General features: G+C 57.5%; 1 protein-coding gene across 2 annotated transcripts in view; it reads left to right on the forward strand.

Annotated features, from left to right (window-relative positions):
• CTTN (cortactin) overlaps window positions 1-14,480 on the forward strand; it is a 34,177-nt gene that overhangs the window by 12,002 nt on the left and 7,695 nt on the right. The window contains exons 6-13 of one of the 2 annotated variants that reach the window (XM_059932277.1): window positions 833-943; window positions 1,964-2,018; window positions 2,975-3,085; window positions 5,679-5,789; window positions 6,335-6,445; window positions 7,181-7,291; window positions 8,547-8,602; window positions 12,351-12,420. In XM_059932277.1, coding sequence (XP_059788260.1) covers window positions 833-943; window positions 1,964-2,018; window positions 2,975-3,085; window positions 5,679-5,789; window positions 6,335-6,445; window positions 7,181-7,291; window positions 8,547-8,602; window positions 12,351-12,420 — 736 coding nt within the window. The remainder of the gene's footprint in view (window positions 1-832; window positions 944-1,963; window positions 2,019-2,974; window positions 3,086-5,678; window positions 5,790-6,334; window positions 6,446-7,180; window positions 7,292-8,546; window positions 8,603-12,350; window positions 12,421-14,480) is intronic. The other variant, XM_059932278.1, reaches the window with a different exon arrangement.

The following is a 14,480-nucleotide window of genomic DNA, read 5'->3' on the forward strand; positions in this document are numbered from 1 at the left end:
TTCAGCCTCGCGGCCGCCACAGGATCTCAGGCAGCTCCCGAACTAGCTGCGTTGTCGAGACACAGAGGCAGCCGTAGATGTTTTGTGAGTGCATAGAGGTGGTATGATCCAAAAAGCTTTATTTACAAAAAGCCTCAGTGCCGGGCGTGGGCCCCGGGCCACGGTTTGCTGACCCCACCGTGGGAAACGCTGTGGAAACCCCGAGGTGGACTGCTTGTTTGGCACATGACCTTGAGAGGGTGTCACCAAACTCCCTTCCTGCCCGTCCGTGGGGCTGGTGCTGTGCTGACGGGCCCACTCCGCTCCGGACAGGCTGGGCGCACAGTGGCTCTTGACTGGACGCGAGGCGTGACTCCAGCGCACCTGTCTGTGTCTCGATGTGTTAGCAGATTGCATGTTGTGTCCTGATTCCTGGGTCCTGTGGTGCGGAAATGTCCCGTTTGAGCAGGGTGATCGTTGCCAGCAGTCTTCCCGGAACTGGCTCTCAGGAGTCATGTTGCCCGCTGCTGGCTCTGCGGTTTCCGGATGGGCCTGGCCTCCTGGTTCTTCATGCCCAGTCATGTCAGAGGCCCCCGTTGTGGCCGGGCTTCTTGGGCAGCTTCCGGGAAGGCCGGTGCGGAGAGAGTTAGGGCAACACCTGGCCGGCGGCCGTGGCTTGCGATGCCCCCCGGGAGGCAGCTCCCCCCAGGCCAACTTCCACGTTGAGTGGTTTCAATTAGGGTCACCCACGCTGACCACAGGTGCGGGCCGCCCCCTTAGACCCCGCGTGGGGGGCGGGCAATGTGGCGATACTGGCGGGCGTCTGACGCTTTATTTTTGCAACCTGTTCCAGTCAGCTGTCGGCCATGAGTATCAGTCGAAGCTTTCCAAGCACTGCTCGCAGGTCGACTCCGTCCGGGGGTTTGGAGGCAAGTTTGGTGTCCAGGTGGACAGAGTTGATCAGGTGAGTGAAGCATCGTGGGCAGCTGGGGCCCGGGGAGGGCGAGGGAGCCAGTCCTCGTAGGTCAGAGCCCACCGCCAGGTGTGTGTGCTGTGGGACTGCAGGGTGGGTGTCCTGACCACAGGGCTCACAGGGCCCCCCCTTTCCAGCTGCTTTGAGATGATTGGCTCTTTAAGAGGCGAGAACAGGGACTTCCCTGGCGGTCCAGTGGTTAGGACTCCGTACTCTCACTGCCAGGGGCCCGGGTTCGATCCCTGGTCGGGATCCCACAGGCCGTGCGGCCAAACAAACAAACAGAACAGTCAAGTGTAAGGGTTTTTTTTTACTGATTGCTGTAGAAACCCCCATGTTGGTATCTACTCAGGGGATGACCCCGGGACAGCCTTAGATTTGTCCAAGGATGCCAGCGGGGACTGTTTACATCCACTGTCCCTGCCTGGATGTCACCGTGACAGGGATCCCCCAAGGGTGTCCAGAGCGGACCGGCAGAGTGCCGCCCGCTTACCGCGCTGTGCCGAGCGTCCGGGTGCTGCTCCGCTGTTCTCGAGGCCCTGCCTCAGGGCCGTCAGCCCCTTTGTTTTATGTCGTAGCATGGAGAGCCTGGGCTTGGGGGTTAGGCCTGGCTGAGCGTGGCCACGGTCCCGCGTCTGCCCTTCCCCCGGGCTGCGTGCGTGGTGCCCACCTCAGTGCCGGGCCTTGTTCCTGCTGTTCGTGTGGCTCTTGCGGAGCCCATTTGAGAAGCGGGCTGATGGGAGTCGGCCCAGCTCGGTGTCCTGTGGCTGAGCTCGCCCCGCGGGGGTCGCCCACCCGGGGGAGGCCGCTTCGCTCGCTGCTTGGCCCGGGCAGCCCCCGGGCTTCTGTGAGCGTTTCACGGGGTACGAATTCAAAACAGCAGGGCTTTGGGTGTTAATGGCTTAGGAAATCAAAGATCAAAAGATAACATGGTTCATGTTTTTTAAAGTGTCCTATGCATCGTGGATCCAGGCATTTAAAACTGCATTTCCCTTTTCTCTGTGACTGCAGTCTGCTGTGGGCTTTGAGTACCAGGGGAAAACTGAGAAACACGCCTCGCAGAAAGGTGAGATGTGAAAGATGCCGGTGACGGGAAGGTAGCCCCACCTGCTTTTGAAGGGCAGGAGCGCGTTGTCACTCGAGGCTCTTCCTGGGGGCAGGGGTGTCGCCACGGGCAGTTCGCTGCTCTCGCCTTCAGGTGTCTGGTCTTCTGGGTGTGGTGTGACAGTGGGGTCCCTGCCACGCAGCCCACGAAGCGCTGGCATCTCGTGTCCCTGTGCCACCTCGCGTGTGGCAGCAGAAGCTGCTTCCCCTCATCCGAGCAGCGTTGCCCCCTAACAGTTCCCTCTCTAACTTGGTTGGCAAAACTAACTTTCCCCTGAGGATGGAAACAGAGCCGTTAACTTACCGACATTTTCAGCGTGTACGTGCGTCTTTAACACGGCGTAGGCTAATCTTTATGAGGTAGTACTCCCTGGTAAAGCCTTTTTGTAAATGAAAGCCTGTGGGAGCCTCGCTCCCCGACCAGGGATCAAACCTGTGCCGCCTGCAGTGGACGCCTGGAGTCTTAAACACTGGACCGCCAGGGAAGTCCCTTGAGGTGTTCTTTGCAAGCTTGTTTACTTCTGCCTCTTGCGGGTCATCCGATGACCCAAGGAAGTAGCTCAGCCTGGGAGTGCTCTAGGCCCCACCGGTCCACCCAGCCCACCTGGCTCGATGTGTTGGAGGGGTCGGGTCTTTTCTAGAAAGACCCATGCAGCTGCGTAGCTGTCTTTATACACTGACCTTTATTTGAACGGTGACTTCCCAAAGTGGGCCTGCAGCTCACCTCTGCTCTCCAGCAGTCGAAAGGGACCAGACTGCAGGGGCACATAGACGCATCCAGCGTCACCCGCGTGTGACAGCGGGTAGCTTGTTGTACATTTTAAGATGTGTGCTTGGCCTCGTGGTGAGTCTTGCTTCGTTTAACCAAGGTGGCACTTGGCCTGACACGTTTTCCTGACCGCTGCCCTGTCTCCCCAGACTACTCGAGCGGTTTCGGTGGCAAGTATGGTGTGCAGTCTGACCGCGTGGACAAGAGCGCGGTGGGCTTCGACTACCAGGGCAAGACGGAGAAGCACGAGTCGCAGAGAGGTGGGCCGCAGCGGCGCCCTGCTGACCGTCAGGCACCCCGGGCCCCGTCGTTTCTCAGGCATTCACCGACACACACCCAGGGAACTTCTCCCTGATGCAAATCGGTTTATGTTACATTTATATAATTTTTCTAACTTAAAGTGTTTGGATGTCCCTGTTACTTTCTGGATGGTGTAGATGGTTTGTCGTAATTTTTTCTTTAAAGATTTATTTATTTATCCATTTTGTTTGTTTTTGGCTGCGTCAGGTCTTAGTTGTGTCACGTGAGCTCTTTGTTGTGGCACGCCCGCTTCTCTCCAGTTGTGGCGTGCGGGTTTTCTCTTCTCTAGATGTGGCACGCAGGCTCCAGGGCACGTGGGCTCTGTAGTTTGCGGCACGCAGACTCTCTAGTTGAGGCACGTGAGCTTAGTTGACCCGCGGCATGTGGGATCTTAGCTCCCTGACCAGGGATTGAACCCACGTCCCCTGCGTTGTAAGGCAGATTTTTTACCGCTGGACCGCCAGGGAAGTCGCAGTTTGTTGTAATTTTGATGACTGCTGAGTCCTCTGTTCCGTGGTCCACTTAACTGTTCCTCTCTGGAATGTGGAATTTAGGTTATTTCCAATTTTTGATGTTAAAAATTGCCTGCAGGGACTTCCCTGGTGGAGTGGTTAAGAATCTGCCTGCCAATGCAGGGGACATGGGTTCGAGCCCTGGTCCGGGAAGATCCCACATGCCGCAGAGCAACTAAACCTGTGCGCTACAACTACTGAGCCTGTGCTCTAGAGCCCACAAGGCACAACTACTGAGCCCGCGTGCCTAGAGCCCGTGCTCCGCAACAAGAGAAGCCACCGCAATGAGAAGCCCGCGCACCACAACGAAGAGTAGCCCCCGCTCGCCACAACTAGAGAAAGCCCGCACGCAGCAACAATGACCCAACATGGCCGAGAGTAAAATAAGTAAATCCATTAAAAAAAAAAAAAAAAATTGACTGCAGTGAATATTCTGTTATATACATAAGTGATTATTTAAAAGAATAAATACCTAGCAATGGAGTTGCTGGGTCAAAAGACGTTGAATTTAAAATTTTGATAGAGCCTTCTAGATTGTCCTTAGAAGCCATCCTGACTTTCTCTTCGCTGTGATGTACCCTGTAAGTGATCAGTTACGGCCCTCTGCCCGCTGAGGTGTGTGTTTATGGAGCTTGACTTAAAGATTCAGCCCCTGCTGCAGAGCTCTTGATCTGTTGGTGGTTCTGCATCATTTGTTTTGTTTGGCCTGCACATGCAAATTATTTGAATAATGGCCAGCATATAAACTGAGAGCTCCCGTAGTTTTTAAAACCCCAGATTTTTTTAAGAAACAAAAATGAAAGCCATCACTGGAAACCCCACTGGCCTGGCGTTTCCCCAAGGGGATGGCCGTTGGGCCTGAGGGGCTCCTGTTTGCTGAGGGTGTCGCTTCCTTACACCTGGCAGGGCCTGCCTGCCCTGCGGCCGCTGGGCCTACTGCATGGGGTTCCTTTAAACTCTGCCTTCTCTCTCTGCTAGGCACACGCCTGTACTCCTTTGCCCTGTATGCCCACTGCCAGTCAGCACCTGCTGTTGGATCCTGTTCATTTTTACCAGATTTTCTCCCCGAGATGCCCTTGAAGAAGAATAAATACGCCTTTGGGCAGTCGGGGAGCAGAGGCCAAAGTGCCGGGAGCAGCCCTAGGCGTTCCCGGAAGGGGTTTGATCTCTGCGTGCATTGTACTCCGTTCGTGTGCCCGTGATGGAGTCATGCCTTAGTGTAAAGATAGCTGTGTAGTATAATGATAACTCAGCTTTGAGTTGAACTGACATTTCTGGAAGGTAGTCCGTGTTTATCCTGCTCCTTTGGCGGTGCCCCTGGCACGGCTCTGCTAGCTTCGGTTAGGAGGTAGGGTGACCCTCCACAAGCTTGCTCCTGTGGCTCATCCTGAGTTCAGAAGCTTCATGTCAGCTGTTATCTCATGCTGTCTTTTGGGATGAAGGAGAGGTGCTACAATTGTTCGTCCGCTCTATTTGCTGCTCTTCGTAGTTCCATTATTGCGTACAAATAATATTTTCAAATGTTTCCTACGTAAGTGATCTTAGAGTGAACCTCAAAGATTTTAGGGTTTTTTTTTTTTTTTAAAGGTTTTTAAAATTTATTTATTTTGGCTGTGTTGGGTCTTCATTGCTGCACGCGGGCTTTCTCTAGTTGCAGCAAGTGGGGGCTACTCTTCGTTGCGGTGCGCGGGCTTCTCATTGCGGTGGCTTCTCTTGTTGCGAAGCACAGGCTCTAGGTGCGTGGGCTTCAGTAGTTGTGGCTCGCGGGCTCAGTAGTTGTTGCTCACGGGCTCTAGAGCACAGGCTCAGTAGTTGTGGCGCACGGGCTTAGCTGCTCCGCGGTATGTGGGATCTTCCCGGACCAGGGCTCGAACCCGTGTCCCCTGCATTGGCAGGCGGATTCTTAACCACTGCGCCACTAGGGAAGTCCTAGGTTTGTTTTTTTAAATTGATAAAAATACTTCCCTAAAGACTGCTAAAATCCGCAGCGTGCTCGCTGATCTGGTGACTGGTTTGTGAACAGTGCTGTCCTTGTTTGCAGATTACTCCAGAGGTTTTGGTGGCAAGTACGGTATCGACAAGGACAAGGTGGATAAGAGCGCGGTCGGCTTTGAGTATCGAGGCAGAACCGAGAAGCACGAGTCCCAGAAAGGTGGCTGCAGTGTTACCTTTTCGTCCAGCTAGCAGCTATTAACATGATCGGTGGTAACCAGGACAGAAATGGAAAAACAGACGTAACCGGGAACCCTTAGGGTGGATGTCTCTTTCTGTTAAACATTGAACTTTAAAACAGAAAATCCAAAAACAGAGCTGCTAACTAAGAAATCCCGTCCTTAGACCTCTTTTAGCTTGAACACTGCAGCAGCGTGGCGTGTCGCAGGGGCCACGTGTTGCACGTCTGTGTAAGTGGTGAGACCCAATGGCGTGTCAGTGCTGTGACACTGCATGCCTCGGGGGTTCCTGTAGAGGGTTCCGTCCGTGTTTATCCACGGTACCGAGATGGTAGATGAGGTTATTTTCCCGACACACTGCGAGGCAGTCCTCTTAACGAATGTCACCTGAAGTTTCACCAAAGGTCAGGAAGAGAAAGGATGGTTTAGTGAATTGTGTATGTTGAACTTCGTGGAAAACCTGCTTTCTCCCTGTTACGCAGGCTGCCCACTAATACTCGATTATGGCCTTTTATTGTCCACGCAGACTACGTGAAAGGCTTTGGAGGGAAGTTCGGTGTGCAGACGGACAGACAGGACAAGTGTGCCCTTGGCTGGGATCACCAGGAGAAGCTGCATCTGCACGAATCCCAAAAAGGTACATTCACGCTGGCTGCTCGTCCGCGAGGTCCTTTGGGAGGTTCATCTCTGTTTACAGGTCCACGTGTGCCTGGCCTCGCGGTCCTTGTGTCGCAGTGCTGTCCTGTCTTCAGTGGGGGAGGGGGTCCTCTATCCCCACGGCTTTGGAAGGACCCCTCCGCCCGTAGTGATTCCCCCTTCCCCCTTGGGGGGCTGCGGTTGGGCGGGGCAGGGCGCCTGTGCTCACCTGGGCCCTGAAGCCCCAGCTGCTGCGGCAGTGTTCTGAGGGGCTGCTGCCCGCCGCTTGGGGCTGCCACAGGGGCGGCACGGTGGTCCCAGCCCGAGAGGCGCCCCGTCCCCGGGCTCGCGGCCAGCACGGTGGGGAGCGGGGCTGCTGCGCCGCTGTGGGGTGGGCCATGTGTGTAACGTGTCTCTTTCTTCAAGTGAGCAGAGACGCGTGCTCTTGTCTGCAGCGTGGGCGGGGCCCCGGAGAGACTCGCGGAGCACGGAGCGGCTTTTCTGAATCGGCTCAAATACAGTTGCTAACCTGCTTTCGGGCCTGGGCTGCGTGTTCAGACACTGTTTGTCATTTAACCTTTTGAGCCCTTTGTGACTGTTGGTGAGGCTGGGAGCTGGCTCTGTCGTCCCCGAGCTCGGCGCAGCCCTTGTTTCTTCCAGGAGACGTGTTTGAGTCTAACCAAACTTGTGTTTCTTCTCTTGGTTGTTTTCTCTGCTGTCACCTGTGGATTTTCAGATTATAAGACTGGTTTCGGAGGCAGATTTGGTGTTCAGTCCGAGAGGCAGGACCCCTGTGCTGTGGGCTTTGATTACAAGGAGAGACTGGCCAAGCACGAGTCCCAGCAAGGCACAGTTGCTCCCCGGCTCCCCCCAGCCCCGCCCAGTGCCGCCACTTCTAGCACAGACTTCTGCGCTCAGCCTCCGAGTCACCCGCTGTCACCTGCAGGGGCACCTGGGCACTTCCAGCCCAGTGCTGTGCCGGAGCGGAATTCACTCGCACCCTTTCTTCCCTGTTCACTTTTTTCTCCCCCGTAACCGTTGGGGTGTGTGTCTGGTCAAAGGTGGTGTGAGGTGCAGGTCACTCTAACCCCGTGACGTGCCTCGCTCCTGGAGTGGGCCGTCTCTGGTCTCCCGGCGGCCTTCTGCAGCAGCGCTTGCTGTAGCCGGGACTCCTGTGAGTGTTGAGTAGGCCACCTCCCTGCCTCCGAGACCGGGAGAAACGTGTCCAGTTCAGCCCCATCACTGGCCTTGGACCAGGGGCGTGGGGCAGGCGTGTCCACGTGGTTTCTGTGTCTCATTTGTGGTGGTGTTTTTTTGGTTTTTGCTAGTTTTTTTGATGACACCATCTACGTGTGACTCCCTCACACAGAACCAGACAGTACGTACGCAAAGCTGGAACTCGACAGGAGGCTTCTGGGTGCATACATTGGGAGTCCAGATGGCAGACGTGCTTTTGCTCAGAGCACTTATCTAACATCTGTCAAAATTCAGGCTCAGTCATTAGAACCGGGACACACAGTTGGCAAAGAGTCGTGTCCTTACTTTACGGGGCCGAGTTTAGGCGCTCAGCCCCAGTGTTCAGGGAGAGAATCCCCTCGGGCTGACCTGGCAGACCGCACGGACGTGGCGTTGATACCGCTCGGCAGTCTGACTGTCACGTAGACCTGTGTTGCTGCAACATGAGTCTTTGGCTGGTAGAAGTTCCGGGAAACTTTTTCTCTTTTAAAAAAGCAAGAGAAAAAAAAATAAGTAAAAAAGCAAGAGAATCCCTGCCCTTGAGCCTCTTTCTAGCGGTGAGTAGAGCAGGAGCGCAGAGCAGAGACTGTGCTAGGAGGTGGCGCCCGCCTGCCGCCCGCACCCCTGTCCCCCGGGAGCACGCGGGGAGCATGCCACGCCTCCGTCCCGCCTCTCACCTGCTTGCTGCCGAGCACCGCGGGTAGAAGCCCAACTCGCCTTGCAAGCAAAGGCTCATCGTTCCGTGTTCTCGTTCTGTGGCTCTGGGCGCGTTTTCTCGGGCTCTTTCTGGACCTGTTTGCATGCGCCTGCTGCCGGCAGCTGGCGGACCTCAGCCTGGGACTGAGTGCCGTGCTGTCACATTGCAGACTACTCCAGAGGCTTCGGTGGGAAATACGGGGTGCAGAAGGACCGGATGGATAAGGTGAGTGCTTCTCGTGCGGGGCTCGGTGTTTTCTGCTGACAGGATCGGGCGTCTGACGCTCTTGGCGGGCCGATGGCTGTTCCCTGGGTGGTCTCTGGTCTCTGGTGGGCGCCTGGCGTGCGTTTGCAGAAGCGCGAACGTTTCAGACCGGCATGTGTCATCACCGCGGCGGGGCCAGTAGCTGACACGCGTGCTGGGCTTCGTCTCCTGTGTCACGGGTGTCCTCTCCTGGACCCCTAGAGGCCATGCTGTGAGGCAGTTGCTGTCCCTGCCACGTTTTGGGGGGGGGCGGGGTCCCTGGCCAGGCAGGCACAGCGCTGGGCCGCCGTCGTGCATGCCTCCCGGACACGTGGCTGTGAACGTACTTATCAGTGAACCCAGCTGGAAACCGAGCTCTTTGGTCACGCTGGCCACGTCGTGGGGCCTGCTGTCTTGGGGAAGGCGGATCCAGAAGGTGCGCGTCGCTGCAGGGGTCCCCACAGCGTCCGCCCCGAGCCAGAGGCAGGGCGACACGGCCCCTCGGCTCTCCCTGGGGTGCCCTCGTCCAGCTGGTCCCTCCTGCGTGGTTTCAGAGTCTCAGCGCGTCACGTGGCTGGGTTTCTGGCCTAAGTTCCAACCGTGTCAGAGGAGCAGACCCAGGAGCGCGTGGAGTGGTCCTCGTTGGGGACCGGGCCTGGCCTGGCTCCCATCGGTTCGGCTGGACCGAGGTTGAGGCCGCCCTGCCCGGGCGGGTGTCTGGGCGCCAGGGCCGGTCCCTGTGGAGTTCCCCTTCCATTAGGCTCCCAGCTGACCCCTCGGGGGACCCCATCACGTGACCGCGTGTGGGCCCTGGGAGTGAGCGGCAGGGCACAGGGCTCTGGCCGCGGGGCCGGGAGTGTCCTGAGGAACTGAGAGTCTGAGCTCGGCTTTGCGGGTGGTGGGAGCTCGCCCGGGAGGATGGGGCCAGTGTGTGTGTGGCCGTGGGGACGGGGACACCGAGGACCTTGCGGGCCTGGGGTAGGCGTTGTCGCAGATACAGAAGGTCTGAGGGAAGCCAGGCGGGGCCCACTGTGGGGGGTGGGGGCGGGTGGCTGGTCATGACCCACTTCAGGGAGCCCTGCGGACCCCCGTGAGGTTTCGTGTTTCGTCAGATAGGTTCTGAGCGGCCCTGCAAGGGTTAGACAGGCAAACGAGGTGAACAGGACGTGCACCGAGCAGCCCCCCGCCTCAGGGTGGAGAGGATCGCGGAGGAAGCCGCAAGGCTGTGGCCCCGGTTAGGAGGCGGCTTCAGTGCTTCGATCGGGGTGCTTCTGTCTCGGGCTGGGGATGGCGGCGGAGGGAGAGAGATAACTTCCTTGAGCCAGCGTGGGTGCCAAAGCCCCTGCGTTTAAGGGGTGAGGAGGAGGGCCTCCCAGGTGGATGGTGGGGCCGTCTGCTGAGCTCAGGAACTCGGGGGGAGGGGCAGGACTGGGTGGGATGAGTCCCCCGTGGGCACGTCTGGTTGGGCTGCCAGACGGCGCAGGTAGTTCGGATGGAGGGGGTGGGAGTGGGGTGCCTGCAGACGGAGGTGGAGTTGGGGAGCCTGCAGAGCGGCGAGGGGGCCACGGGCCACGCCTGTGGGATGGCAGCGGGCAGGCTGGTCAGAGGAGACCGGGCAGGGCACCTGGCGAGGTGCGGGGAGCCCACAGGGTCCACTGGTGCTGGTCTGAGGGCGGAGAGTTACGAGGAGGGAGGGGTCATCTGTGCCCCGAGGTGCTGCTGGGGACGTCCTGTCTGGGCGAGCGAGGTGGGGGTGCTTGACGTCTGGTCAGGGCCTGTTTTTTTATTTTGAGGTTGTGGGGAGTTTGGGGGAGGCCAGCTGGCAGGGGTCTGGGCTGCGGGAGGAAGGGAGCCGTGGCGTTGGCAAGCTTGGGCCAAGATCGGGGTGAGCTGGGCACTGGTCAGCTGAGGGGATGGTTCTGTTTTAAGGTGGGAGGAGCCCAGGCCACAGACAGGGAGGTGCAGGGAGCCCCTGGGGCGTGGTGGGGAGCGCGGGGTCCCCCTGCGGCCAGATGGTGGTCTGTGCTGTGCGCTTGGGAAGCCCGGGGGTTAGAAGGGTGAGGCACCTGCCCAGGTCTCAGCCTTGGCGGCAGCATGAGATCATCCCTAGGGACGGGTGGCGCAGGGACTCAGGTCTGACGTAGTCCCTGTGGGTGGTGGAAACAGGTGAGAGGTTCCCGGCAGGTGGGTCCCAGGAGAGGCCGAGACCTTGAGTTGGTCAGGCTGGACGTTGGGGAGCGGGGAGCTGGGTCCAGGTGGAAGAGGGTGGCCAGCGGGAGAGGGGAAGGTTGTAGTCGGTGGGCGGGTCTTGGTGATGGGGGTGCAGTGTGGTGGGGACCCCGCAGCTGGAAATGAGAGGCTTGGGGTCGTGGTGTTTGCCGGAAGCCTGTGGGTGAAGGCAGAGAGGCGGCTCTGAGCATCGTGCTGGAGAGTTGGCCGGACGGGACGGGCAGCGGGTGTGCAGGGGCCACGGCCCGGAAGCTGGGAGGGCGCTGACCCCCTCCCCGCTGAGGCCGCAGGGCAGGCAGGAGCCTCGTGGGCGAGCCGGTGGGGGCGGGGCCTTAGAGGTTGTTCTGGAAAGAGATGGGGAGGTTTGGGGAGCAGAGGAGGGGGTGGTCAGGGCAGCCGAGCAGCCACCCCGGAGATGGAGGAGGAGGAGGAGGGAGGAGAAGGGGGCCTTGGCGGGAGGGTCAGGGCCGGCCCCCAGGCGTGCCGACCGGAGCCCCGTGGGTCACTGTCGCCGTCGTGGAGCTGCCTGTACCTGACCTTGGTCTGGGGCGGCGCGCACTTCTCAGAGCCGCTGCTTGCAGTCAGCCTCGGGCGTCAACTAGTGACAGGCTCCCGCGCGTCCTTTCTCCCGGTTTCCTGTGTCAGGAGAGCAGTGCCCGTCCTGAGCCCCAGGCGTGTTTCCCTGGGAAGCGTTCGTGCCCAGCGGCCAGTGCTTCCCTGAGCCGTCAGTCCGCGCCCGTGTCAGCCTTTACGTGGACGGTCGTCGCTGTCCTTTTAGTCTCGCGAGTTGGGTCCCTACAGAACCAAACTAGAGTTGCGCTTACTGGGAGAGGTGGACGATCGGGGGGGCCTTTGTACGTCCCAGGGTCCTCTCCCAGCGCAGCAGAGGCTTCTGGGCTCCCCTGCAAATTCTGTCTGTGGCGAGAGCTTGGGAGGAACACGTGCTTGGTTTATGGTTGTGAAATGGAGGCACGTGGTAGGGCTTTTGGTTTTTCTGCTTTTTTGAGCAGTTTGCTCAAATTTGAGAGGAAGGTGCAGAGATTTCCCATATACTCCCTACCTCCCCTCCCCCACCCACCCAGTGGTCCATTTGTTACAACCTGTGAACCTACGTTGAGCCTACATCATAGGCACCCAACGCTGAGGTCGGCTTTAGGGTTCTCTCCTGGGATCTTACATTCTGCGGGTTTGCACAGGTGTGTAGTGACTCGTATGTACCACTGTCTATTCCTACACAGCAGTTTCACTGCCCTAAACATCCTGGCCCTGCCCATTCACCCCCTATACGTGTGTTTCTTCTCTGACGCTGGCCCGTATGGTCACCAGCCAATGTGTTATTAACACACTTTTCATGCCTCTGTTAATGTGCAGAACAGGTGGATATGAAATATTTGGGCTCTCTGGTTGGGTCTTTGGGAGGATCTGGGGCAGGCCTTTGTGCAGGGAGAGGAAAGGAAGAAAGAAAAATGCATTCCTGATCTCCCCTTTCTTGTCTTGGTAGAACGCTTCCACCTTTGAGGACGTTGCCACGGTGGCCTCCACTTACCAGAAGACTGTCCCTGTCGAAGCAGGTAAGTCCTAGCAGACCCCCTGGCAGCACCGTGGTTTTTCCCGGGAGAAATTCCACGCTGTGTGGTGTCCCCAGGACGGTGCTGAGGGGGAAAGGAGAGCCGGCGGGAGCAGGTGAAGCATTAACGGAGACCGTAGTTGATCTGTGTGTTTTGGGGACGGCAGTTGATTACCCGTTTGATGCTGTTTGTTCCTGCAGAGGTTCAGAGGCACCTTTCAGACACGGGCGTTGCAGCTCTCTGGCGGCGGGGGTCTGTTTTGGGGGGTGCTTCCCAAAGCAGAGCTGGGTTAACTGCACGTCCTCAAGGGCCCTGCTCACTGCCGGGGCCCAGGCCCCGGGAGGTTCCTGCGGCACCTGCCGCTCCCCCGGCCGTGGTGTGTCTGCGCAGCCTGTTGCCGCCGCGTCCGCATGAGTTAGGGCAGCCCTGTCCTTCCTCACTCACGGGTGAGCGCCAGGCTGCTCGCGACCCGCCCTTCCGGTGCCTGCTGCGTGCCTAGGCCTCCTGTGGTCCTGGTGTCTGCTGGGGAACCGTTAAACGTGGGCCAGCCTGGGAGAGTATCGTTTAGTTGGGGGAATTATTACACGTGATAGAAGTGGTCAGTTACACGCAGCAAGTGGAGGTCGCCATGTATTTCCTGTGGACGCCCCGTGGTCGGCAGTCCGTACGCTCTGGCCTCAGGACACTGGCAGGAATTGCTGAGGCCCCAAAGAACTTTTGTTTACGTGGGGTATGTTTTCTGATCTTTACTGTGTTAGAATTAAAACAGAGGCGAGAAGAATTTACCATTTTATTAATTCACTTAAACATTTAAAAGTAGTGAAACTATCACATATTAACATAATACTTTTTATGAAAAAAATAACTACGTTTTCAAAACCAGAAAGTGCAGAAGAGTAGCATTTCTTTAAATTAAGGTATAGTTAGTTGATTTACAATATTAGTTTCAGATGTACAACCTAGTGATTCAAAAGTTTTAGAGATTATTCTCCATTTACAGTTATTATACGATATTGGCTAGGTTCCAGGGTAGCGTTGTGTTACGTTTCTGTGGAATCGCCTCGGTGTCGGCCAGCTGAGCTCTCTTAGCTGCTTCTCACTCCTTCAGTCTCTCGTGACGCGTTAGGGTGGTGAAGAAAATCTGGACTCCCCAGATAAGCAGTGGGAAAAGGGAAGAGTATTGTACTGGCCGTTTCCGGTCGTGTTCTCTGTACCCCAGTCCAGCGGGCAGCCGTCCAGTGGTCTTCTTAAAGGTTGGTCTCTCTTGCGCAGCAAGACTTTGTGACATCACGTCAGGGTCGTTGGAGAGCGTTGATCACCAAGTCGCGCTGATCTTCCACGCGCTGACGCCTTTCATTATACAGCGCCCCCCCGGTCACGTCCGTTGACAGTACCAACCTCGTCACGGAGTCTCTGAGCAAAACTGGGAAATTGTCATACTCATGGCAGTGGACACGGATTTTCCAAAATTCTGATTTTGCTTGAGAGCTTGAGTTTTCCCACTGACAACAAATACTGTAGTTGTTTTTTAACAGGACAGGCTCAGCTCGTTCCTTTTGGAGAAAGGGTCTGGCACGTACCCAAACGGCGTAACCGTAGTTTGTCCATTGTCATTTCAGGGAAAATGATGTTCCAGGAAAAATCAGTTCGGCCTGCATCTCAGATAGTTGCACGTGTTTTCCCCGGAGGCCCCACGGCACGTCCACAGGGGCAGTCGCAGTGGGCTCCGCCCTCACATTTTGTCACACGAAACGTTAAGAGGGTTGAGATCTACTCACAATCAGTACTTTTTACTGTTTTATCAAGGGCGTCCTTAGGGGGGTTTTTTTTCCTTGTGAGTGTCTGGTGGTAAAGAATACAGTGGTGTTGGGAACGTAAGAGCATTCCAGATGCGGGGCTGTGCCGTCTTCCCGCTGTGGGTGCAGCACACACAACAGTGAAGGCCGTTCCTGGTGGGGGGCTGGCAGCCGAGGAGGGCGCATCGCCCTCAGCTGGGGTGCCTGCTTCCCGAGGGACAGGCCGCCCTGGCGCGGGCCTGGTCCGGGGGAGATGGTGGCGCCCTG

This window comes from Balaenoptera ricei, chromosome 8, assembly GCF_028023285.1.
Source record: "Balaenoptera ricei isolate mBalRic1 chromosome 8, mBalRic1.hap2, whole genome shotgun sequence".
Classification (NCBI taxonomy): domain Eukaryota; kingdom Metazoa; phylum Chordata; class Mammalia; order Artiodactyla; family Balaenopteridae; genus Balaenoptera; species Balaenoptera ricei.